The sequence below is a fragment of the Bison bison genome, unplaced genomic scaffold, assembly GCF_000754665.1.
Source record: "Bison bison bison isolate TAMUID 2011002044 unplaced genomic scaffold, Bison_UMD1.0 scf7180017864294, whole genome shotgun sequence".
Lineage (NCBI taxonomy): Eukaryota > Metazoa > Chordata > Mammalia > Artiodactyla > Bovidae > Bison > Bison bison.
Genome location: NW_011494866.1, coordinates 1,845,377 through 1,869,179, shown reverse-complemented (window position 1 = coordinate 1,869,179; position 23,803 = coordinate 1,845,377). Strand labels below are relative to the sequence as shown.

Here is a 23,803-nt window from a genome sequence, read left to right as displayed (position 1 = left end):
TCTGGCCACCTCATGCGAAGAGTTGACTCATTGGAAAAGACCCTGATGCTGGGAGGGATTGAGGGCAGGAGGAGAAGGGGACAACAGAGGATGAGATGGCTGGATGGCATCACCGACTCGATGGACATGAGTTTGGGTAAACTCCGGGAGTTGGTGATGGACAGGGAGGCCTGGCATGCTGCGATTCATGGGGTCGCAAAGAGTCGGACACGACTGAGCGACTGAACTGAACTGATACATATATATATACATATATATATATATATACATGCATATAGTAATTTGTATAATGATGGGTATGATGACCAATGCTCGCTCTAAGCACACAGGACACCAGGGTACATGAAAGTCAATCTGTAGAGACACGTGACTTATCCTAGTAGTGGGTGATTTAAAATCAGGTGTTTTTATGTCTCCATCAAATTGCTTGAAAAAGAATCTGAAGACCTACACTCTGGTTCTAACACTAACTATATGGTCCTTAAAAAGTATTCTTTAAATCACCCATATGTAAAATGAACAAGAAGATTTTTATTGATGATTCCATTTCTAACATTTTATGATGTATAAATTTACTGGATCTCTGTTCACCTCTTGAATTCTCAAGATCAGGAATATTTGAAATCCAGCAGCCCTTGGAAAATGGCAAAAGTGAGACTGAAAAATGCTAGATAAATTTGCAAGAATAGACTTGCTTACAGTCACAGTCTTGGCGTCCATTTCAGTGAATATGAATTCTCCTCCTTCAAAGTCATCATTCATATATAGGAGAGCACTGTAAGAAGAAAGGGAAACCATTTGTCCTCTCACATGCCTGCACGACATCACCGCAGAATACTGGACACTGGACATGAACCAACCGGCCTGATTAGTAAGTTTCCTCTGAACTAGAGATGAAAATGATTGACCTTCCTAAACTTCAAAAGTAAGATCAGATGTAGGGTCATATAAAGTGAAAGTGGAAGTCGCTCAGTCGTGTCCAACTCTTTGCGACCCCACTCCATGGAATTCTCCAGGCCAGAATTCTGGAGTGGGTAATAGCCTTTCCCTTCTCCAGGGGATCTTTCCAACCCAGCGATCCAACCCAAGTCTCCCGTTTTGCAGGTAGATTGTTTATCAGCTGAGCCACAAGGGAAGCCCAGGGCCATATAGGAAGTATTTATTCATTCTTACGTTAAAATTTTAGTTATATTTCAAACCTTATCTCAAACCTCAAACCTTATTTCAAACCTTTATCACTTTCCAAAGTAAAACCTAATTAGGTTTAATCTAGCTCTTCGATGTTGCCCACAGAATCTAAAACTCTCTTCTTTTCTTTTATGCTAGTAACTCTGAAGGACGCAATTTTTCCTTAAGCAGCTGCAGAGTTCCAAGGGGTGTAGCCTAGCCTTGCAGGTAGGGGGCGCTCAATAAACGTTTTTGTATAGAGCACAGTGTAGTTATGAACACATTGTAGGCATGGTGACTACAACTCCTGATGCTTTCCTTTACACAGTACAATATCATTCAATAAGAGAATACATTTTCTTCTCCTGAGTTTCCAGTTTCTTATTTACAAGACGCAGACATAGGTAAATGACGTGATGAGATCCCTCTGCATGTTGAAATGCATCTCCTCTGTTCTCAAAATGAGATGCATATACCACAAGGATATATTTAACTGAAAGCCAAGTGAGAAAAAAAAAAAAACATAAACTTCACTTTTTGGTATGAAAACAAAACGGGTGTTCTGTGAAATAGGATGCAACAAAATGAGCAGGGATTTTTAACATAAAAATACGACATGCTGAAGGCACTTCTGGTGTGGCAGCTGCTTAAGAAAATTATCTGAGCATCTCTGCTTCATCGAGATGAGTGTGATGACAGCAAAACAGATCAGCTTTCTAATTTCCATGGAGTTTTGATAATTATTGGGCAAAAGTTTTATTTTGAAGCAGGGGCTGGTGGTACCTATAGTCCCGGAATGTGTAAGCAGGAGGCTCCTTCCAGCATTCATTGGCCTCTGGATCCAACAGGCAGTTGTCAGCATGGATGGGATGACTGAGGTCATTTCTTCTATCCTGTTGACCTGCCAGAAAAGGGAACAGGGATGCATGAAAGATGGAGTGCCATAACCTCCAAGAGCAAAGCTGACAATCTATCTGTCTTCTCCTATGGATGATGTCCCTTGCAAATTTGAGGAGTCAGAAGGCAGAGCAGACTAAAGAGCACTGGGCAAGCGCAGTCAAGTGATTCTGATCCTGTATTTGATATGAACTCATTGTAAAAAACTGTAGGCAAGTCGCACCTGTCTTCTTCAGCTATGAAAGCTCTCTATAAATATACATGCGGAAATTCCATGCATTTCACGTGCTGTGCTTTGTGTGCAGCAGTAAAAGGTTGAGGATAACATGCCAATGTTAAAAAGAACAGAGTTTATGCAGCTGAGAATTCACAAGTGGAAAGTCTACTGTGACAGTCTTTGCCCCTTCCTCCTTAGGAGGGTGTTGAAGAGAAGACGTGGAGAAGAAATAGCGATGCCAGGGAGTGAGGAGGTCTCTGTCTTTTTAAAGAACATTTCTTTTAATGTTTCCTTTGTCTTCCAAGCACTTCCCCTCAATGCTTGTGGACATAATGGGGACTGTAATTTCCAGGTTCTGAAACCCTGAAAAGGGAAACCTAGAGCAGAAAAGTATTTTTTTTTTTAAATGTGATTGAAACAAGCAGAAGCAATGGATTTGGAAAGGAACACAGGCAGAGTGATGGCCTTCTAATAGTTTAGGGAAGAGCAAAGTAGAAAAAGAGGGAAGGGAAAAATCAGAATGAATAAGCTTTTTTTGTTTTAAAAATGTAGAACTCTTCTGTATCAAGTCTGACACATTCCTAGAGCTTTGTTCCACATTGTTTTCTTTCTCATTTCACAGAGAGTAAACGGGAACAAGTTCAGACTCTGAGATCTCACCAGACAGGGCTGTGCGGCAGACCATGTGCGTATAGGAAAAATACAGGGTTGAGTTCAGCATGAAATAGGATTCTACAATCTTTCGAGCCTTCTCGCTGATGTCATAAAACAGACGGGCACTCTTCAGGGGGACTCGGCCTTCATAACCAAACTGAAGAAAAGGAAGAATGTTAGAAACCACTGGGTTGATTGGAGGGCTTGAGGACATCAGACGCCAATTATTGAGGAAATCATTAAGCCAATATAGGATGCTCAGCTCTCTGTTGGCTTGTGGGAATACTATGACAGACTTGTGGGTTTGGGTTAGGAAAATGAGCCCTTGAAAGAAGCCTAATCACAGAGGGGAAGTTAAAAGCTAATCACCCTCTTTTCTCTCAGAACACTTCCATCACTCCTTTCTAAAAACATTTCTAGCAGTACAGAATGATAACTTGAGTATGTTTTCACCATTGTACCTTGAGCTCCTTGAGGACAAGGGTATTGTATATTATTTGTCAGATGCAAACTTAGGAAATTACAGAGTTTGGTAAGTTGATAACTGAATGGATTGATAAATGAATGATTAGAAACAATGAAGGTGTCATTTCATACTTGCTCCCTTCAACAACCTGATAGGTCTATATCCTAAACCCTTCCCTTCCCTGAATCTGGCATTTCTAGAAGATCTTGCATTAACACTTGGGAATTTAAATCCAAAAGAGTTTAAGTCTTTACTTTGAGTGCTTTCAGGACAGTTGCACCTTCGAACTTTTCATTGGGTGTATGGGGTGAAGTTTTTCCTCTGTATCCATCACCAACGAGCATGATCCCCTGGAAGTGAAATACAAGATGCTCTATTAATGATGATTATGGATTCATCACAACCCCCTTTCTGCCCTGATTGCCAGAAAACTGAGAACCCAAGTCAATAGTCAGAACCATCCCCATTTTATTCCAGGATTCTGGTATCAGTAATTCTTCCGATCAAAAGAGGGAAATTTACTTAACTTTCACCCCACATTTGTATTATCAGATGCCACCACCATATGCTGTAGAAATAGCTAGAATATAAATAATTAATATATTGACTGTGCTGTGCTGTGCTAAGTCGTTTCATTTGTGTCTGACTCTGCGCGACCCTATGGACTGTAGCCTGCCAGGCTTCTCTGTCCATGGGATTCTCCAGGCAAGAATACTGAAGTGGGTTGCCATGCCCTCCTCCAGGGGATTGTCCTGACCCAGGGATCAAAACATCCTCTCTTACATCTCTTGCATTGAAATGCAGGTTCTTTACCACTAATGCCACTTGGGAAACCCAATATATTGATTAATTTCTGTCAAATATAAAGACATTTCCCCAATGACTTCATATCATAGCGGGACACATGCTGGATACTGAAGTCCTAGGAATTAAGCCTCTAGCTCTTCCAGACCCAACAGCCACGTCCAGATCTGGACAAAACTACAATGACCCAACCCAAAGGCTCTGAAAGTGCCTCCACAATCAATGTCCTTGGAAAGTGGTATTTCAGGCCTGGTTCCCTGGCTTCAAGTAAGCCCAGGATCAAAGCACTCCTAGGCTGAGGCCAGGCCAGCTCAGCATCAGGCTTCCAGTCCTCACACTGGCCACGCTGTGCAGCTCCCGGCATTGCTCCTCCGACAGGACGTTATCCAGGAGGACACGCTGAGTCCCGTTCAGCTGCTCTGAGTTGTAGACAAACGTGATGTTCTCATACAGCAGAGGGCCACCTGCAGAGACAAACACATGGCTGTCCTTGTTATCTCTGTCCCTAAGCTGGGAAGGCTGGAACACCCAGCAGCTTTCAATGTGCAGTTCAGGAAAGTCGGCTTCCTCACTAATACTGAGGAATGCAAAGGCAGAACCACATACTGGGAAGCTCTAGAAGCTCAATATAGATTCAAGAAAAAGGGAGATGTCTGGCTAGCAGGTTTCTCCACAAAGTCATAATTAATACGTATTATTATATTTGTATAGGAGTTTCTATTTTTTCACTTGATTCCAGGGAAGATTCTGCAAAACAGACTGGGCATCTCATGAGATTCTGCTCAGAAAATCATAGACTTTTCCAGAATTCTCTCAGTAGATGGCCCTTCCCTTCTTCACAGCTTCTCGGTTCCTATTTCAGCTACAACATCTCGTGCAATTATCGGATGACAAAACCTCAAGGTAGGTGAAGACCTTTAAAAAAGACAGCAGGACAACCAAACATTTGAGAAAAAAGAAAAGCATTTCCTTGATGACATATTTGTGCTGTCAGTTTCACAAGTATCTAGAGCAGTGCCTTCACCAGGTAAGTCAGGGAGTAAATGCACATCAGGAGAGTCACACTCAAGTCACCTGACTCCTTCTCAGTCTTATTTCCACCACGTATTGATTACAGATGGTCTGGCTTTTGGAATACTTATTTTTATGCACACACACACACACACACACACAGAGTTTATAAAATTAGCCCCACAAAGACTCTTCAAAATGTGGTGCTTTGGGGCTACATTTTATGTGGTGAAATTACAAAATCTAGATCTGACATGGTCCTTTCCTTACAGAGAATAAGACTGAAGGACAAAGCCTCTGATGGTGAAGAAATCTTCCACTGTAGCAAAGTACAACCATCTTGAACCAGAAAACCGAACAGAAAAGCAGAACTTGTTTTTCTCTTCTTTATAATACTCCTAAAAGACCTGATGTCTGTCAACAGCAGCAGCTTACCATGGAGGACACGGGGGGTGGGTGGGGGTCCCACAGTTGTTTCAAACAAGAAAGAGACAATTGAAATTGATGTCTACCCTCTGACTTTAAATTAGATTGGTCAAACTAGGGAACAGCACTGAATGTTACTAGTTCAGTTGGGATAAAAGAGTCACTACAGCCCATGATTAATGGAATATTAAAATAATGAGTCAGTGTTTCTCAGTCTTCAGTAATGTATGGTTATCTCTGCTGACAAATTATTTGCACTGTGATTTTACTTTCAGATTTGCAGTCATAAAAATATGAGTACAGTATTTATTTTTACAGCCTCATATAACTATCATATCCAAACCAATTTACAAGATTCGATACAAGCAGGACCATAAAACCAGCTAAATTCAAATCAACAGTGTTAATAAAATGGCTAATGTTATTTTGTGGAAACTAAAAGGCGATGTTCCACATGAATATTCTACTGAGCAGTCTGGCCCAGGTTCTTCTGAGCGGGCATTCCTCGGAGTGCTTTTGGTGTGTAATGACTCATCCTACTACAAGTTTTCTCTGTTGAAACTACTATGGAATCTTACTGGACCATGAGGAATTTTGGCCTTCATCTGGTCCTAATACATTATTCATAAGTTTGTCCTACTTCATTTCTTATTAGTCTTTGACCACTGAAGTGTTATTAACAGATGCCAATGTGACAGTAACTGCATCCATACCCACTGAGGTATGAAATCTCATGGCATCCTTGGCTAGAAGTGGTTATTCAGATGATCCACCAGTTGCCCCTCTTCATTTTTCTAACTGGCCAGCAAAATTTATAAATATAGAATTTCTTGGGAGCCAGGAAAATATCAATATACCCACAAGCTCCCAGTTTTAGTAACAATCTTTTGGATAAATAGAAAATATACATACAAAGTCAATTTTTCAAATTCAATATTTCTCAAACTTTATACTACAGAGAAGTTTTTAATGAAAAAAAGTTTCTTGATCAAATATGTTTGGGAAGTAGTGGGTTAAACAACATTTAAGAGGATATCTTAGAACTTTAAATATGTGAACAGCCATTATAAATATCCTAAGCATCAATATAATATGCAGCAGTTCTCACCGTAAAATAAGTGTAATGTCCACCCTTTCTTCCTCTCCTCCTTTGTGTCTTCCTCTTTCCTCCCTACCTCCCTTGCTCCTTCCCTTCCTTCCTGTCCCCGCTTCCTTTCTATGGCAAAGAGACTCTAGGTTGGCCCCTAATTATCACTGCCTACTGGTACTCATAGGTTTGTGTACTTTGCTTCTCTCAAGTGTAGGTGGGGCCTGGAGTTTGCTTCTAACTAAGAATATGGCAAATGTGATGGGATGTCACTTCTTTGATTGGTTACATAAAATTGCAACTCCTATCTTCTTGTTGACTTAACCTGTCACCTTCTCAGCATACACTCTGATGAAATAAGTTGCTGTATTGGACAGACTCACATGGCAAAGAATTGAGGGCATCCTTCGGCCAACAGTCTGCCAGAAACTGAGAACCACAGTCCGATAGTCTTTAGGAACCGGATTCTGCTATTGAACTTGGAAGAAGATAGTTCTTCAGCTTTAGAAGAGATGTCAGTCCTGATCAACACTTGATGAAACCTTGTGACAGATTCTGAAGAATGGACCCAGCTAGGCTAACCCCAGAGTCCTGCTGTCAGAGACCGAGATAGTAAAGGTATGCTGTTAAAAGCTGCTACCTTAATGCTTGGAGAAGAGCATGGCAACCCACTCCAGGATTCTTGCCTGGAGAATCCCATGGACAGAGCAGCCTGGAGGGCTATACTCCATGGGGTTCCAAAGAGTCGGACACAACTGAAGTGACTTAACATGCACACACATAACTTTGTGCAATTTTTTTTTTCACAGATTGGAATGGACTTCCTAACAAAAAACACAGTTCACTTGAGAAAGGTTGCTGTAATCCATATAGTTAAGGTTTATAGGCAGTTCCTCAAATATTAAAAAGCAAACTATATATTCCATTTCCATTCAGAGATATAGAGAAAGAGATTCCTTTAACAAAAAAGACAAGCTACTTGTAGATTCACTGGAAATAATTTTCTAGTATAAAATTCAAATAGAAATGGAAGACAGACCAAGGGTTTAGTGGAACAGGTTGGTTTGTACTTTGCTGTTTTTCTCATTTTCAATATTGAGAGTATATTACTTTAAATTTATTTAGCTTATTTTAGAGCATGACTTCAAAAGCTACCTAAAACTAAGACATTAAGAAAAATGCCTACCATGTTCTGTATAAGTATTTTCTGTGATGATGATGATGATGATGACTGAATTGGTAAAATATGCCTGGTATATTGTGTTAAGCTCTGAATGAGATCTCTCTCTAAATAAGCACATGACATACTGGGGTATTTTTAAAAGTAGGCTTATAGTTCAAGCTCTTTTCAGGGCGGGAATAGAGAGGCAGATGTAGAGAATAGATGCGTGGATATGGTGGGGGAGTGGAGGGATGAACTGGAGGACTGGAATTGACATTACACACACTACTATATGTAAAACAGATAGCAAGTGGGAAGTTGCTGTTTAGCACATGGAGCTCAGCTCGGTGCTCTGTGATGACCTAGACGAGTGAGATGAGGGGCATGCGGGAGGCCCAAGAGGAAGGGGGATGTATATGTATACACACATATAGCTGATTCACTTCATTGCACAGCAGAAACTAACGGAACATTTAGCACCAACTGTACACCAATACATAAATTTTTAAAAGTCAGTTAAAAATAAAAAATAAAAGAGGGCTACTGAGATATTGCAAAATTTCCCCAACCATGCCATAAGTAACATAACAAAGATCAAGTTAAGGGACAAAGTGTAACATGGAGTCTAAAATACCTAAGCTCCAACAGGCTCAGGCAGAATCTACACTAGAAATCTGCCTTTCATGTAGCTATCACAATCACCACTAAGCACAGAGTTTCCTACAGAGGTTTCCCACATATACATTTGACAAAAGACAATCAAAAACCTACCTACTGCTCAAAAGAAAAAAAATATAAAAGGAAAAATAAATCCTGCCATTCAAAAATGTACATGGTAGAAAAAATTCTACCAGCCTATGAATGACTAGTAGCACACTAGACAGAGAAAAACATTAAAATAAAAATAAAAATGTAGTCCAATAAGTTGTGGTTCCTGGGATCTGATTTGATGGGTTCAGCCAACTCTTAACCACAGCCCAAGGAAAGTTAGTTGAACAACTTAATTCTTCTCTCATTCATAAAGTATGTGCCTGGCTCTGGCTCTCTCATTGCAATAAAGAAGAATCATCTAAGAAAATGCTCCTTTGTGTTCACTGCCTGTGACATAGCAAGAAGATCTCTTTTATCATAATACAACAAGGTCATACAAGTAACAACAGGAGTGTGCTACCAAGCTCCTATATGAGCACAGTCCCTCACAGTTTACAAAAGACTTTCATGTTCATCCTCTCCAAAGAGTTGCTATTTTTCTGTTACATGTGAGGATCACAAAGCTCAGACAGAATGAGTCTCCAGTTACCAGTTACTCTGGAGAACATCAGACTAAGATAAGCTTCCTGATTCCAAGGTCAAAGTTATTTCTACTATACCCCCACTGACTCAGGGATTATTATCAAGCGGGGTTTTTGGAAAACCGGTGGTTGAAAAAAGAATGGATAAGTGACAGATGTTTTTAATAAGATGACATGCATATTCCACGGACTGGAGTCACTCTGGGATGCAGTAGCCCTGAGTCACTCCCATCTAAATGCCTGGCAGTCATCCAATACGAATACTATTAAATACTGTTAGATAACCAGAGCAGATGACAATATTTTTGTGGAAGATGAGAAAAGGTGAAATATATTCTACTCTGGAAGCATGTATTCTTTTGTGCTTCCCTGACACATGCTTTCAGCCAGACTGATGTTGAAAGTGTTTTCTGGTTGGGAACTTAACCTCTGTCTACCAGTGTACTTAATTTAGACCTTATTTTGATCTCCAGTGACTGCACAGAAGGCTTTCAAGTAGCTTCCCAGAGAACATTCTAAGATCCTAAGATTAGCTCATTCAACTGCAGAAATGATAGAATTTGATAACCCAGTCATTCATGACCTTGCTCCATCCTGTGTAGTCTTCTGTTCTACTCTTCCCACTAGCTTTCCTAGTCAGTTTCTGGACATCAGATCCCCTGGTAGCCAGGCACAGGGGCGGGGGAGAAAATGCTATGAAATTTGGCGACTGTCCTAAAGTTTCCCTGACTTTTACAGCAAAGTGCCCAGCTTACTGGCATGTACTTCCTGGGTGATTTCTCGGCTTAATAAGCAGCATGAACTCTGGCTGACCATGAAGCTCCCTGGCACTTGTAAAACAGCCTGGGCTTGGTGGCTACAAACTGAGGTCCAGGTCAGATTAGATGAGCATATTATCCTGTTTACTGCCTCAAAGTGACTTGGAAGCTGAGGAAGGAAAAGGGCTGGGAAATGTGAGAGGTGCACAGAGCCAGATGTTTTCAAGTCAGCTAGAGGAAATGTGCTGACAGCTCATTTGTTAGGGAAAGGAGGACTGTACTTCTTCTCCATGCAGGTTTTTGAAAACTTCTTATCTTGCAGTGATTTAATCAATGGGGGATATATTTTGGATATCTAGACATTTCTATGTTCCATCATCAGATGAAGAGAAGAAAGTGAGATTTGGATTCAAAATCCTCCTCATGCTAATACGAGCTCTGGGGCTTTGAATGGGTGAGTAAGTCTCTGTGACCCTCAGTTTTCTTGCCTGTGAAGTGGGGGACACTTGTCTCACAGGAGATGCCACCAGTATTAAAATGAATTGTATGTAAATTTTCTGGGAAAATTGGGAAACATATAGAGGTAGTAAAAATTGTAAAGGATTGCTACTGTGGTTTGTAATACACTTGCCAATAATTTATGATAACAAAAATGTTTAGCTCTATTTAAAAACTACTTTTGGCAACACTCCACCTATGTCTCCATTCATTTTGAAATTATGCAGGTAGACATCTAATATCCTGTTCTTTCCTTCTCAATGCCTTTGTGGCATTTGTTGTATCCACTTGAATGGCTCCCTCCACACTTCTGTCAATCCAATCTAAATTCTACTGATTTATCAAAGCCCTGATCAGATATATGCCTTGAGGATTTTAGGTTAACTAATCCAATATCTCTGTGACGTGTCTCTTCAAGTTCCTTCCAATACACTGTCTATTCTGTGAGTTTAGCACTCACCTGCCATGTGAGAGAGGCAAGACAGGTAACCTCTGCAAGCCTGGGGTACTCAACTAAGGACTGTACAATCATACAGTCCCTGCCTAACTCACAGGACTTCTGTGAGTGAGTTTGGAAGCCCTTTTGGTGAAAATCAAAGGTAAGAATAAACACACCGGAGACATTCTTGCTACAATTTGCTTTCAGAATTTTATGAACTGGAGCAGTTTAGTCCTATTCTTCATTTTTCAGTGAAAATGTATTCTGCCCTATTCTGGGTAAGAACCGGCCTAGTCAACAATACTTACCCTCTCTTAGGTCTCGGTCTATCTTGGGCAATGACTTTTTCCCCATTGACAATCCATGAACTTCTGCCACCTCCACATTCACTCCTGAAGGGACCCTGCCCATTAAAAAAAAAAAAAAATGTTGTTGATATTTGGCAGAAATCAACACAATTCTGTAAAGCACTTATCTTATAATTAAAAAATAAATTTAAAATTAAAAAAAGTTGAAATAGCAATATCCTATTGAATAAAATTGTTCAAAGGCAAAGGATATCTTACCCAAGTAGTCATAACTTCATATTGTACATTTAGATCATACATAAGTCCCCATCTTTCAAGATCAAATTAGATGTCATTGCTTCCATGAAGCTCTTCTCTATTTCCCCAAAGAATGTGCTCTATTTTACTTCTCTAAATCTTTTTCGCAACCTTTATATTCCTTATATCCATAATATAACTCCTTGACATTAGATTTTGAAAACCAACACAGCAGGAAAAAAATGATCATGTACATGTTTATAATGCTAGGAGCACTGTGTGTGTTCTTTGTCTTGAACATAGAACAATGATCAAACTGACATAAATCATGTTTGAGTGTAGTGGGTCTTGAATTTTCCAAGAAAGAAGACTCAATTCTGTGTCAAACTTTGTAAACACACTCATGATAGCATGTGATCAAACTGAAATGATCATGAACAATGATGATCAATGAACAATGATCAAACTGACATAAATCATGTTTGAGTGTAGTGGGTCTTGAATTTTCCAAGAAAGAAGACACAATTCTGTGTCAAACTTTGTAAACACACTCATGATAGCATGTTACCCTTTCAATATATACAAACTGAGCAAATCTAAATACATATATCGCATTCTTGGATATCTTGAAAAAATTTGAGGCTACCCAGGGGTTGAGCCTGGCATGTTGTAGTTCACGTGGTCATAGAGAGTTGGACACGGCTTGGCGACTGAATAACAAGGGTTGAGCTCTTGAATCTTAGAGGAAGACCATAAGATTTTGAATAAGAAGATCTGGATCTGCCAGTCAGTCCTTTGTGCTGAGACACTGAGTCCGAGTCCTTTGCCCTGTCAGGGCCTCAGTTTTTTGATTTTGATAATAGTCTGGACCTCATGATCTTGTGGATTAAGAATGTGTATGCTGACTCTTGACTCTCTGTGACTCCATGGACTAAATAGACCACCAGGCTCCTTTGTCCATTTTCCAGGCAAGAATATTGGAGTGGGTTGCCATTTCCTATTCTAGGGGATCTTCCTGACGTAGGGGTTGAACCTGCTTCTCTTGTGTTTCCTGCACTAGCAGGCAGATTCTTTACCATCTGAGTCACCAGGGAAGTCTTAAGATAGCTGAGTGCGTATCAAAGGAATGATTTCAATGAGCTCAGGCACGTCCATCTTTCCATACAAAGGAAAATGCTAAATTAACTTGAGATGTTTTTCTTTAACAGTAGTTTTTTGATGTTCTGACTACCTGGTTTTTGTAACAAAACTCCTATACATCCTGGTTCCTCCCTTAGCTCTTTGGAGTAGTCCCTCAGAACAATCTTAAAGTCTGTATCCTGGGCTTGCAGTCTTCAGAAAATTTGCTAAATAAAACATAACTTTCAGGTTTCAGATTGCATTTTTTCTTTCAGTTGACAAAATCAAACATGTAGCTATCAGTCCAACGTTCTATGAGTCCTTGAACTTCTTGGAATATGTAAATTTTTGACATCTATCGTTTTTTAAAAATGCATTTATTCATTTCTGATTGAGTGCATGACACTTAATATTTTAGCTTGCAGGAAAACTTTCTAAGTGTGATGTTTTCAAATAAATGCAGTGAGAAAATTCTTCATTAAAAAGTTAATTTTGTTGCTTTCTTTCCTATTAATAAATCAAAAATAGCATCCAACTTTCTCTGATTTAGAGTCATAGAATGTTTAGCTATCAGAGATTACCTGATTCAATCCATTCACATAAGGAAAAACAGGAGACCCAATTTTGTTTTTTGTTTGTTTAGTCGCAAGTCATATCTAACTCTTTTGCAACTGCATGGACTGTAGCCCATCAGACTCCCCTGTCCATGGGATTTCTCAGGCAAGAATACTGGAGTAGGTAGCCATTCCCTTCTCCAGGGAAGCTTCCCGACCCAGGGATCTAACCTGAGTCTCTTGTATTAGCAAGCAGATTATTTACCACTGAGGCACCAGAAAAGCCCAGAGACTCAGAGAGGAAGATAAATTATTTAAGGTCCCTCAGAAATAAGGGGAAGAGCTGAGGCCAGAATGCAGAATTCCTAATTCCCAGTTCAAAGCTCTCTCAATTATGTCCTGTTGCCTATTCCCTAGAGCCAAAGTTCTTTACGATAAATATAATTCTAAGTGTTCCGTCTCTTTAAAAATAAACATTCTATATGGAGAACTTACCTATTCTCATCTTGTCTTCCTCCATAACGAATCCAATAATTCTGTTTTAAATTAAAAAAAAAAAACAACTTGGTAGTTTTGTCACTAAAATTCCATGTACAGAAATAAGATAAAGTAAAACACTCAAAAGACCTAAAATATTAGAAAACTTGCATATTATATAAAGCTATAATATACTTATTTATTTTAAAAGTTTAATGAAAGGAAAGGCTAAGGTTGATGCAATTTTGGCAAAGACAAATGGATTTAAAAAATAAATAGCATGGAATTAGCCTAGGAATCCACCTTTTTGTCAAAGAAAATTATTTAGAATTCGGTGGCAGGAAGACACTTATAAAATCATTAAGTATAACTCCTACCCCTTTTATAAATAAAAGAAACAAAAAATTTTAGTTTGGTTAATCATCTGTATAGGATCATAAAGTAGGTGATTTTTTTCCTAGGGTCATTTGGGATAACATAATTTTCACAAATAGCAAGTAAGACTGGAGATAAACATATTAGAAATGTACATTAAAATCATCTTAATTCTAAAAATGTGCCAATAAAAATATAAACAAAAAGAGATAAAAAATGTATTATATATAGGATATATTACAAATAGTGCTTTTTAAATAGTAAGTATTAACATGTAAATATATAAATTACTTGTATAATAACCAACAGATAACTGAAAAAAATACATGTCCAGGTAGTTCAAACAAAAGGGAAAATAATCAATAATAATTTGTGAAAATTGATTTTTGCTGATCATCAAAGGAACATAAATTAAAACTAGTGATGCACTATTTTGTACACAATATATTAGGAATGTGAACGATTTTAAGATGTTATTTCTCATTGCTGAGATGTTCAGGGTAAACTATACTATAAAACTTTATGTATTTCTAAGAATAATAAAGGTAGCAGAAAACTCTCTTAGAAAAACAATCTCAAAACTTTAAACCTTCTCATATCTTTTGTTGGCAGAGTTATCCCACTTCTGGGAATTTATTCTATAGATACATAGTTCAATAGAACAAAAATACTTAATGCACTCATTTTGACAAGAAAAAAGGCAAACCAACTGTTTAGCAAAAGGAAAATAATTAATTTCTTTATTTTACATCAATTGTTGTTGTTTAGTTGCTAAGTTGTGTCTGACTCTTTGCAACTTCATGGACGTAGCCCGTCAGGCTCTTCTGTCCATGGAATTTCCAGGCAAGAATATTGGAGTGGGCTGCCATTCCCTTCTCCAGGGATGATCTTCCTGACCCAGGGATCAAACTTGTGTCTCCTGCCTTCGTAGGTAGATTCTTTACCACAGAGCCACTAGGAAAGCCCAATACCAACAATAGATGTAACTAAAAATAATTTTGAAAGGTGTAATGATATAGAAATTGCTTACGCTATTTGAAGATCAGAACAGAAATCTGTCTATACTGTGGCATTAGTTCTACAAAAGGAATATATTCCTATGACTAATATTTAAAATGCAACATGGGCAACTGGAGAAAGACCAGTATGATGGGTAGTACAATTGTGTTTGATTTTGTTCTTTCAAAGTCTTTTTAATTTTTAAAATGTTTAAGAGAAAATACAAAATGTACAGAAGTTAGGAAATAAAACAATCCTGAGGCAAACATATCATGTATAAAACACTTCTTTCCCATGCAAATATATTTGCTTTGACTTAAGTGCTCAGTGACATGGAAATCTAATTAAAGTTTGTTAAAAGTTCATCACATATACAGAGTAAACACCCCCTGCTCCCAGTTTTTTTATCACCAAGTTGGGGGTTAGAATCATCAACAAATGCATCTGGGGAGTAAAATTATAAGTAAGAAGTACTCTGAATAGTTCTTTTAAATAACTGTTCCTCTCTCCTCTTTGCTCTTACTGGTTCAGTGTATGAAAATCCCAGACCCTCTGCAGCTGATTTTATTAGTTCTGATTCCAGTTTATGTCGCTTCACAAACATCGCCAAATCCTATAGAAAAAAGGAAAGAAAACGTATATTCAAATAACAGTTAAAGGTTAAATGTAAGTTTAAATAACACTTCAGGTATGATTAATGTTCAAAACAGAGACATTACTTTGTCAACAAAGGTCCCTCTAGTCAAGTCTTTGGTTTTTCCAGTAGTCATGTATGGGTGTGAGAGTTGGACTATAAAGAAAGCTGAGCGCTGAAGAATTGATGCTTTTGAACTGTGGTGTTGGAGAAGACTCTTGAGAGTCCCTTGGACTGCAAGGAGATCCAACCAGTCCATCCTAAAGGAAATCAGTCCAGAATGTTCATTGGAAGGAGTGATGTTGAAGCTGAAACTCCAATAGTTTGGCCACCTAATGCGAAGAACTGACTCATTTGAAAAGACCCTGGTACAGGGAAAGATTGAAGGTGGGAGGAGAAGGGGATGACAGAGGATGAGATGGTTGGATGGCATCACTGACTCAATGGACATGAGTTTGAGTAAACTCCGGAAGTTGGTGATGGACAGGGAGGCCTGGCGTCCTGGAGGCCTGGGGCAGTCCATGGGGTCACAAAGAGTCGGATATGACTGAGCGACTGAATGTTCAAGTGGAAATATTTTTCTTTAGACAGTAAAAAAATGAGTTAAAAAATACCAAAGCTTCATAAAGTATCCCTATTTCCACAGATTTTGACAAGCTAGCATGTGTGTGAAATATAGGCTTTTATGACTAATATTTAAAGTTAGAAAGAATAGAATCCTAGAACCTTTACTCCGTTGTTAGCTATCTTTAAGAGAAGTGTTATATTTTTGCCAGCTCTTCCCAGAGCACCCAGCAGGATAAAGAGTTTCTTCTCAGACATGGGTCTCACCTCTCTGGCCTCGATAGATGCTGGGTCAGCGCTGTCACCCAGTAGACTCTCATAGTAATCCACATTGTCGAGGACATCCTCGTCATCCGGATGCAGTAGAAGATAGGCCTTGGCACACTCCAGGGCTTTTATATATTCGCCGACTGAAAAACCCAGGAGTTGGGGCATTAGAGTCAGCCTAGACTTTTATACAAAATTTTTAAGAGACATGTCAACATGTCTATGAAAGTCAGCATTAAATGATCAAAACAGGGAAGGTGCTACCTATTGCACAGCACAGGGAATTCTACCCAACACTCTGTAATAACCTATATGGGAAAACACTCTGAAAAAGAACAGATATGTGTATACGCATAATTGAGACACTTTGCTGTACACCTGAAACTAACACAACATTGTAATCAACTGTACTCCAAGATACAATAAAACTTAAAAGAGGGAAGATACTGTGAAGTTGCAAAAACAGCTTCAGATAAGAGGAAGGATGGGATTTCAGATATTCCAAAAGTACTAATTTTGGTCTGCTGTGCTGCTTGATGTCTTCAACAAATTATCAAACGCCTATACCCAAAAATGTTTGTTGGCAATTTATATTATTTAATCATGAGCAGAAATTTTGGAGTTAATTTTGATTTCTGTACTGAATTTGAAAACATGATATCTAAGACCAACTTCAGCAATCCAAATTCTAGTAATCACTTTTATACATAAGGTACTCACTTTCTCTCTATTTCTCAATAGGATAAATGGAAATTAAAACTTTACAGAGATATCAGTTTTCACCTAATATAAGATTTGGGACTATCTAAAAATTTGATAATATATTTTGTTGCTGAGCAATGAAAAAGGTACTCCATGTGGAGGAAAAATCAGCAACATCTGTCAAAGTTACAAACGAATAAACAGTTTGATGCAGCAACTGTACTTTTGGAAATTTATTCTATACATGTTTATGTGCAAATGTAAATGACATACATACAACATTTATTTGATCACTGATTGTAAGAGTAAAATATTACAAACAAAATAATGCTCATCAGTAAGGTGACACATGAAATAAATTATACTATGATGATAACCAGATATAAATATGAAAAATTAATAATGAAATTCTTTATGTATTGAAACAACTAGATTGAACCAAATAAAACTGCCAAAACTTGACCATTTTTAATCAAGCAAAAGGGAATTTCATAAGTCCAGTCTACCAAAAAATATCTGATATGTATTGTTAAGTGAAGAAAACAATGTAGTTGTTGAGTTGTTGTGAAGTCGCTCAGTCGTGTCCGACTCTTTGTGACCCCATGGACTGTAGCCCACCAGGCTCCTCCATCCATGGAATTTTCTAGGCAAGAGTACTGGAGTGGGTTGCCATTTCCTTCTCCAGGGGAGCTTCCCAACCCAGGGATCGAACCCAGGTCTCCCACATTGCAGGTAGACGCTTTACTATCTGAGCCACCAGGGAATGTAAGGACAAGTATAAATAATGCATTATCTTCTATTTATAAGAGGAAAACATAAGTCCGAGACTGGGCTTGTGTGTATGTGTGTGTGTGATGTTTCTGTATAAAATTTTGGAAGAGTAAATAAGAAACTGTGCATTGTAGGACATGAAATTAGGTTGTGGGGAAAAGAAATAGAGAAGCTTTTAAATATTTAGTCTTTTAAGCCTGTGAGTATATTATTTTTAAAATTAAATTTAAAAGTCATATAAAATATCAATGCAGTATAACTTTCAGGGCATTGTCACAACATTCGTGCACTTGCAATTTCACCTTCTGCTCTTGTTCTGAGCTGCAGCGACATGAGGTGACAGAGAAAATGCACCCACTCCTATCTCTTGATTACAACTGAGGAAGGCAGAGGGCTAACTCACAACAATTCAATGTCTGCTATGGTAAGCCACACCCCTCCCTTCAAGGTCTTCACAGATTATCCATGCTTTACCTCGATAGTAGGCAAACTGTAGGTAGTCATAGTGCAGGGGAAGAAAGTTCTCGATTGGCGAGAGGCGGCCGGGGCGTGTGGCAAGTTCTCTCACACATTCATGCTGACAAACCAGCACCTGCATATAGTGATCTGGAAAACAAGAGCCAGGGTGTGGGTCCCTCTCCCCTGCTCAACGACCAGACTTCAAAGCGACTGCCATGGTCACACCTGGTGCTCTAACCACACACTCTGAGAGCAATATCATTATTATTATTATTATTTTCACTTATGACCAGAAGTTGTTTTCACAGCGAAGAGAAAGCAAGTGACTTGTCAAGGCTTCCTAACCAATGATCACTAGACTAATTACTGAAATGAAATGAAAAGTGAAATGAAATCGCTCAGTCGTGTCCGACTCTTTGCGACCCGATGGACTGTGGCCCACGAGGTTCCTCCATCCATGGAATTCTCCAGGCAAGAATACTGGAGTGGGTTGCCAGACTCCAAATCTTCTGGCTCCCTCCTCCACACATCTCTCTTTCTTTCTGTGATCCTTTTCATGGCTCCTGAAATTGACACAGGTTATCTCATCTCACCCACACCCAGCTGAGTAGTGACTTCCTTATTTAACAACTTCAGGTCTCTGTTTGGGCTTAGATGGTCTGAGGTGTCCTGGAGTCATGATGGGAAGTTCAGACCCCAGTTATGTTAACGACCAGATGAGAGAAAGGAACTACTCTGTACATGGGGAGACCATACAGAGAAGTGAAGCCACAGTGCTCCTTTTCTTGGTTAATATTTTCAAGCAACTTTAACTAAAGGAGAAATAGAAACAACACTCCTTTACATCTATTGACCAGGAACTTATTCTCGCTCAGTTCAGTTCAGTCGCTCAGTCTTGTCCGACCCTTTGCGACCCCATGAATTGCAGCACTCCAGGCCTCCCTGTCCATCACCAACTCCCGGATGCCACCCAAACTTATGTCCATCTAGTCGGTGATGCCATCTAGCCAACTCATCCTCTGCTGTCCCCTTCTCCTCCTGCTCCCAATCACTCCAAGCATCAGGGTCTTTTCCAATGAGTCAACTCTTTGCATGAGGTGGCCAAAGTATTGGAGTTTCAGCTTCAGCATCAGTCCTTCCAGTGAACACCCAGGACTAATCTCCTTTAGGATAGACTGGTTGGATTTCCTTGCAGTCCAAGGGATTCTCAAGAGTCTTCTCCAATACCACAGTTCAAAACCATAATTCTTCTGTGCTCAGCTTTCTTCACAGTCCAACTTTCACATCTATACATGACCACTGGAAAAACCATAGCCTTGACTAGATGGACTTTTGTTGGCAAAGTAATGTCTCTGCTTTTTAATATGCTATCTAGGTTGGTCATAACTTTCCTTCCAAGGAGTAAGTGTCTTTTAATTTCATGGCTGCAATCACCATCTGCAGTAATTTTGGAGCCTAGAAAAATAGTCATGCCACTGTTTCCACTGTTTCCCCATCTATTTCCCATGAAGTGATGGGACCAGATGCCATGATCTTATTTTTCGGAATGTTGAGCTTTAAGCAAACTTTTTTACTCTCCTCTTTAACTTTCATCAAGAGGCTCTTTAGTTCTTCTTCACTTTCTACCATAAGGGTGGTGTCATCTGCATATCTGACGTTACTGATATTTCTCCCAGCAATCTTGATTCCAGCTTGTGTTTCTTCCAGTCCAGGTTTTCTCATGATGTACTCTGCCTATAAGTTAAGTAAGCAGGGTGACAATATACAGCCTTGACATACTCCTTTTCCTATTTGGAACCAGTCTGTTGTTCCATGTCCAGGTCTAACTGTAGCTTCCTGAACCTGCATACAGATTTCTCAGGAGGCAGGTCAGGCAGTCTGGTATTCCCATCTCTTTCAGAATTTTCCACAGTTTGTTGTGATCCACACAGCCAAAGGCTTTGGCATAGTCAATAAAGCAGAAATTGATGTTTTTCTGGAACTCTCTTGCTTTTTTGATGATCCAACAGATGTTGGCAATTTGATCTCTGGTTACTCTGCCTTTTCAAAACCAGCTTGAACATCTGGACATTCACGGTTCACATATTGCTGAAGCCTGGCTTGGAGAATTTTAAGCATTACTTTACTAGTATGTGAGATGAGTGCAATTGTGTGGTAGTTTGAGCATTCTTTGGCATTGCCTTTCTTTAGGATTGGGATGAAAACTGACCTTTTCCAGTCCTGTGGCCACTGCTGAGTTTTCCATATTTGCTAATATTGTTGGTGTTTTAGTAACTTAAGTTGTGTCTGACTCTATGCGACCCCATAGACTGTAGCCCTCCAGGCTCCTCTGCCCATGGGATTTCCCAGACAAGAATACTAGAGTGGGTTGCCATTTCTTCCTCCAAGGGATTGTTCCAATCCAAGAATTGAACCCTCATCTCCTGCTTCGCAGATGGGTTCTTTACTACTGAGCCACGTGGAAAGCCCCCTAATACTATAGAGACTGGTAGTACTATAGGAGAAGGATGAAAAGTAAAGAATCTGAAGGAGCACTTTGTTTCTTTTTCTTTGTTTCCCTTTCTTTGTCCCCATTCTTGTCACTTGCAAACGGGTGGGGATCCTGAAGCATAGCAGTTTTCATGCTCCTTTTATTAACAGCTCTGGGTTCTATCTCATCCAAGCAGGAGCTAAGGAAACACAAGAGGCTAATGTCCTAGAAAGAAAACCCTTTTTATACTTTGCCCTGACTCTGATTTTTACAATAAAGAAGGAGGCAGTCTTTTCCATTAAGAAAACAGTCCATTCATGCTTGTGCAGAGTGAATTCTCTTGAGAATAATGATAAAACTTCCCTACTTTATTACTGTACATTCTAATTCACAACTGCCTCTTTTCAAAAGGCTCTCTATTAGGCAGAGTTTGGCTTATATCTGGATGACCTTGAAGACGGAACCCAAAACAAAACAGAAAGGAAATACATGTTTTCTGGTGTGTAGGACAATGTGCCAGTTCTCTAAAACCTGGCTAATCAATCCAATATAGGATAGACAATAGTATCACTATTATCCTTTGGTTCTTAATTCCACTTGGAGGATGTGAGGAGAAGAATGGGTTCTGTTTATTTGATTAGTATGTTAGAAATAAATAGCTAGATATTTTATTTCTTAAGAAAATAACAAACAACTCTCAAATGTTTCTCCTAGTTTTGCTGGCCATTTGCTTTCCTCTTTACCTTGTAATACACACTACTAATTTCAAATGACAAGCAAAAGGAAAAGGTGGGAAATATACACAACACCATCTGAATGAAAGTATTTTTCAAAGCAAGGTATAAAAAGCAGCAAAATAAAACTGATAAAATTATATCCTTTAGGGCTTTCAATGAACATGGCTAGCAATAAATAACTTCATTCAGAAGTCATTTGTAGTTTTCTCCAATTTGCAACATTCTTCTAAATCTAAAATTAAAAAATTCTGGCTTTCTAAATACATTCTGCAGTTTAAAAGCCAATTTTTTCCTAATTGAAAATAGTTTTGAATCTGATAGGAATTTACATGGAGTAATGATATCCTTTTTATTAGTTAGATTCCTTGCCTCCGTTCTATATCAAATTTTATTGTGCAATTATGTTTTAATATGTTTGAGACTCAAGATTCTTGTATGGAAATACATTTAAAGATTTCTATCTCATAATAAAGTGGATATGCTTCAAATTCCCAAGAAGACAAGATATTTCTGTAACATACAATATTTGATTGAACTTGAGGGACTATGATTTTTTTTTATTGCTGTTCTTTATTGGAAGTGGAGTGGTGGTAGTAGTAGTGGTGGTAGCTGTGTAAAGTATTAATAGCCTGAGTTAGGAGACTTCTATTCTTTTCCAGCAACCAACAGCTGTGGTGACCTCAGAAATGACAAAATGTTAATCTGTAAGAATTTGTCAGTCAATTCTCTTAAACCAGATATAGGACATTTGCCAGAACTGTTCCGTGGCCATTGGTAGAGGCAGGTGTAGAGACAAATGTGGGCATGAAAACACGGCACCTATCCTTAAAAACAGAAGATAGTAAACTTTAATAAAGGAAATCAGTGAACTAAATAATGCTGCTGCTACTGCTAAATCACTTCAGTCGTGTCTGACTCTGTGCGACCCCATAGACAGCGGCCCACCAGGCTCCCTCATCCCTGGGATTCTCCAGGCAAGAAATCTGGAGTGGGTTGCCATTTCCTCCTCCAATGCATGAAAGTGAAAAGTGAAAGTTAAGTCGCTCAGTCATGTCCGACTTGTAGTGACCCCATGGACAGCAGCCCACCAGGCTCCTCTGTCCATGGGATTTTCCAGGCAAGAGTACTGGAGTGGGGTGCCATTAAAAGTAATCAGTGAACTAAAATGGACGAGAGTGGGTGAATTTAACTCAGATGACCATTATATCTTCTACTAGGGGCAAGACTCCCTTAGAAGAAATGGAGTAGCCCTCATAGTCAACAAAAGAGTCTGAAATGCAGTTCTTGGATGCAGTCACAAAAATAACAGATGATCTCTGTTCATTTCCACAGAAAACCATTCAAAATCATAGTAATCCAAGTCTATGCCCCAACCAGCAATGCTGAAGAAGCTGAAATTGAATGGTTCTACGAAGACCTTCTAGAACTAATAACCAAAAAAGATGTCCTTTTCATTATAGGAGACTATAATGCAAAAGTAGGAAGTAAAGAGATACCTGGAGTAACAGGCAAATTTGGCCTTGGAGTACAAAATGAAGCAGGTCAAGGCTAACAGAGTTTTGCCAAGAGAATACACTGGTCATAGCAAACACCCTCTTCCAACAACACAAGAGAAGACTCTACACATGTACATCACCAGATGGTCAATACGGAAATCAGACTGACCATATTCTTTGCAGCAAAAGATGGAGAAACTCTATACAGTCAGCAAAAACAAGACTGAGAGCTGACTGTGGCTCAGATCATGAACTCCTTATTGCAAAATTCTGACTTAAATTGAAGAAAGCAGGGAAAGTCACTAGACCATTCAGTTCAGTTCAGTTCAGTCGCTCAGTCATGTCTGACTCTTCGTGACCCCATGAATCGCAGCACGCCAGGCCTCCCTGTCTATCACCAACTCCCGGAGTTCACACAGACTCAGGTCCATCGAGTCAGTGATGCCATCCAGCCATCTCATCCTCTGTCATCCCCTTCTCCTCCTGCTCCCAATCCCTCCCATCATCAGAGTCTTTTCCAATGAGTCAACTCTTTGCATGAGGTGGCCAAAGTACTAGAGTTTTGGCTTCAGCATCATTCCCTCCAAAGAAATCCCAGGGCTGATCTCCTTCAGAATGGACTGGTTGGATCTCCTTGCAGTCCAACGGACTCACAAGAGTCTTCTCCAACACTACAGTTCAAAAGCATCAATTCTTTGGCGCTCAGCCTTCTTCACAGTCCAACTCTCACATCCATACATGACCACAGGAAAAACC

At 39.3% G+C, this 23,803-nt stretch overlaps 1 protein-coding gene across 1 annotated transcript in view; it reads right to left on the bottom strand.

Moving 5' to 3' along the window:
- P3H2 (prolyl 3-hydroxylase 2) overlaps positions 1-23,803 on the bottom strand; it is a 178,140-nt gene that overhangs the window by 15,789 nt on the left and 138,548 nt on the right. Inside the window, exons 5-14 of the mRNA XM_010850711.1 lie at positions 18,360-18,491; positions 16,413-16,555; positions 15,471-15,560; positions 13,592-13,632; positions 11,187-11,281; positions 4,542-4,669; positions 3,656-3,751; positions 2,942-3,092; positions 1,951-2,068; positions 700-775 (exon numbers count right to left, since the gene is read on the bottom strand). Coding sequence (XP_010849013.1) covers positions 700-775; positions 1,951-2,068; positions 2,942-3,092; positions 3,656-3,751; positions 4,542-4,669; positions 11,187-11,281; positions 13,592-13,632; positions 15,471-15,560; positions 16,413-16,555; positions 18,360-18,491 — 1,070 coding nt within the window. The remainder of the gene's footprint in view (positions 1-699; positions 776-1,950; positions 2,069-2,941; positions 3,093-3,655; positions 3,752-4,541; positions 4,670-11,186; positions 11,282-13,591; positions 13,633-15,470; positions 15,561-16,412; positions 16,556-18,359; positions 18,492-23,803) is intronic.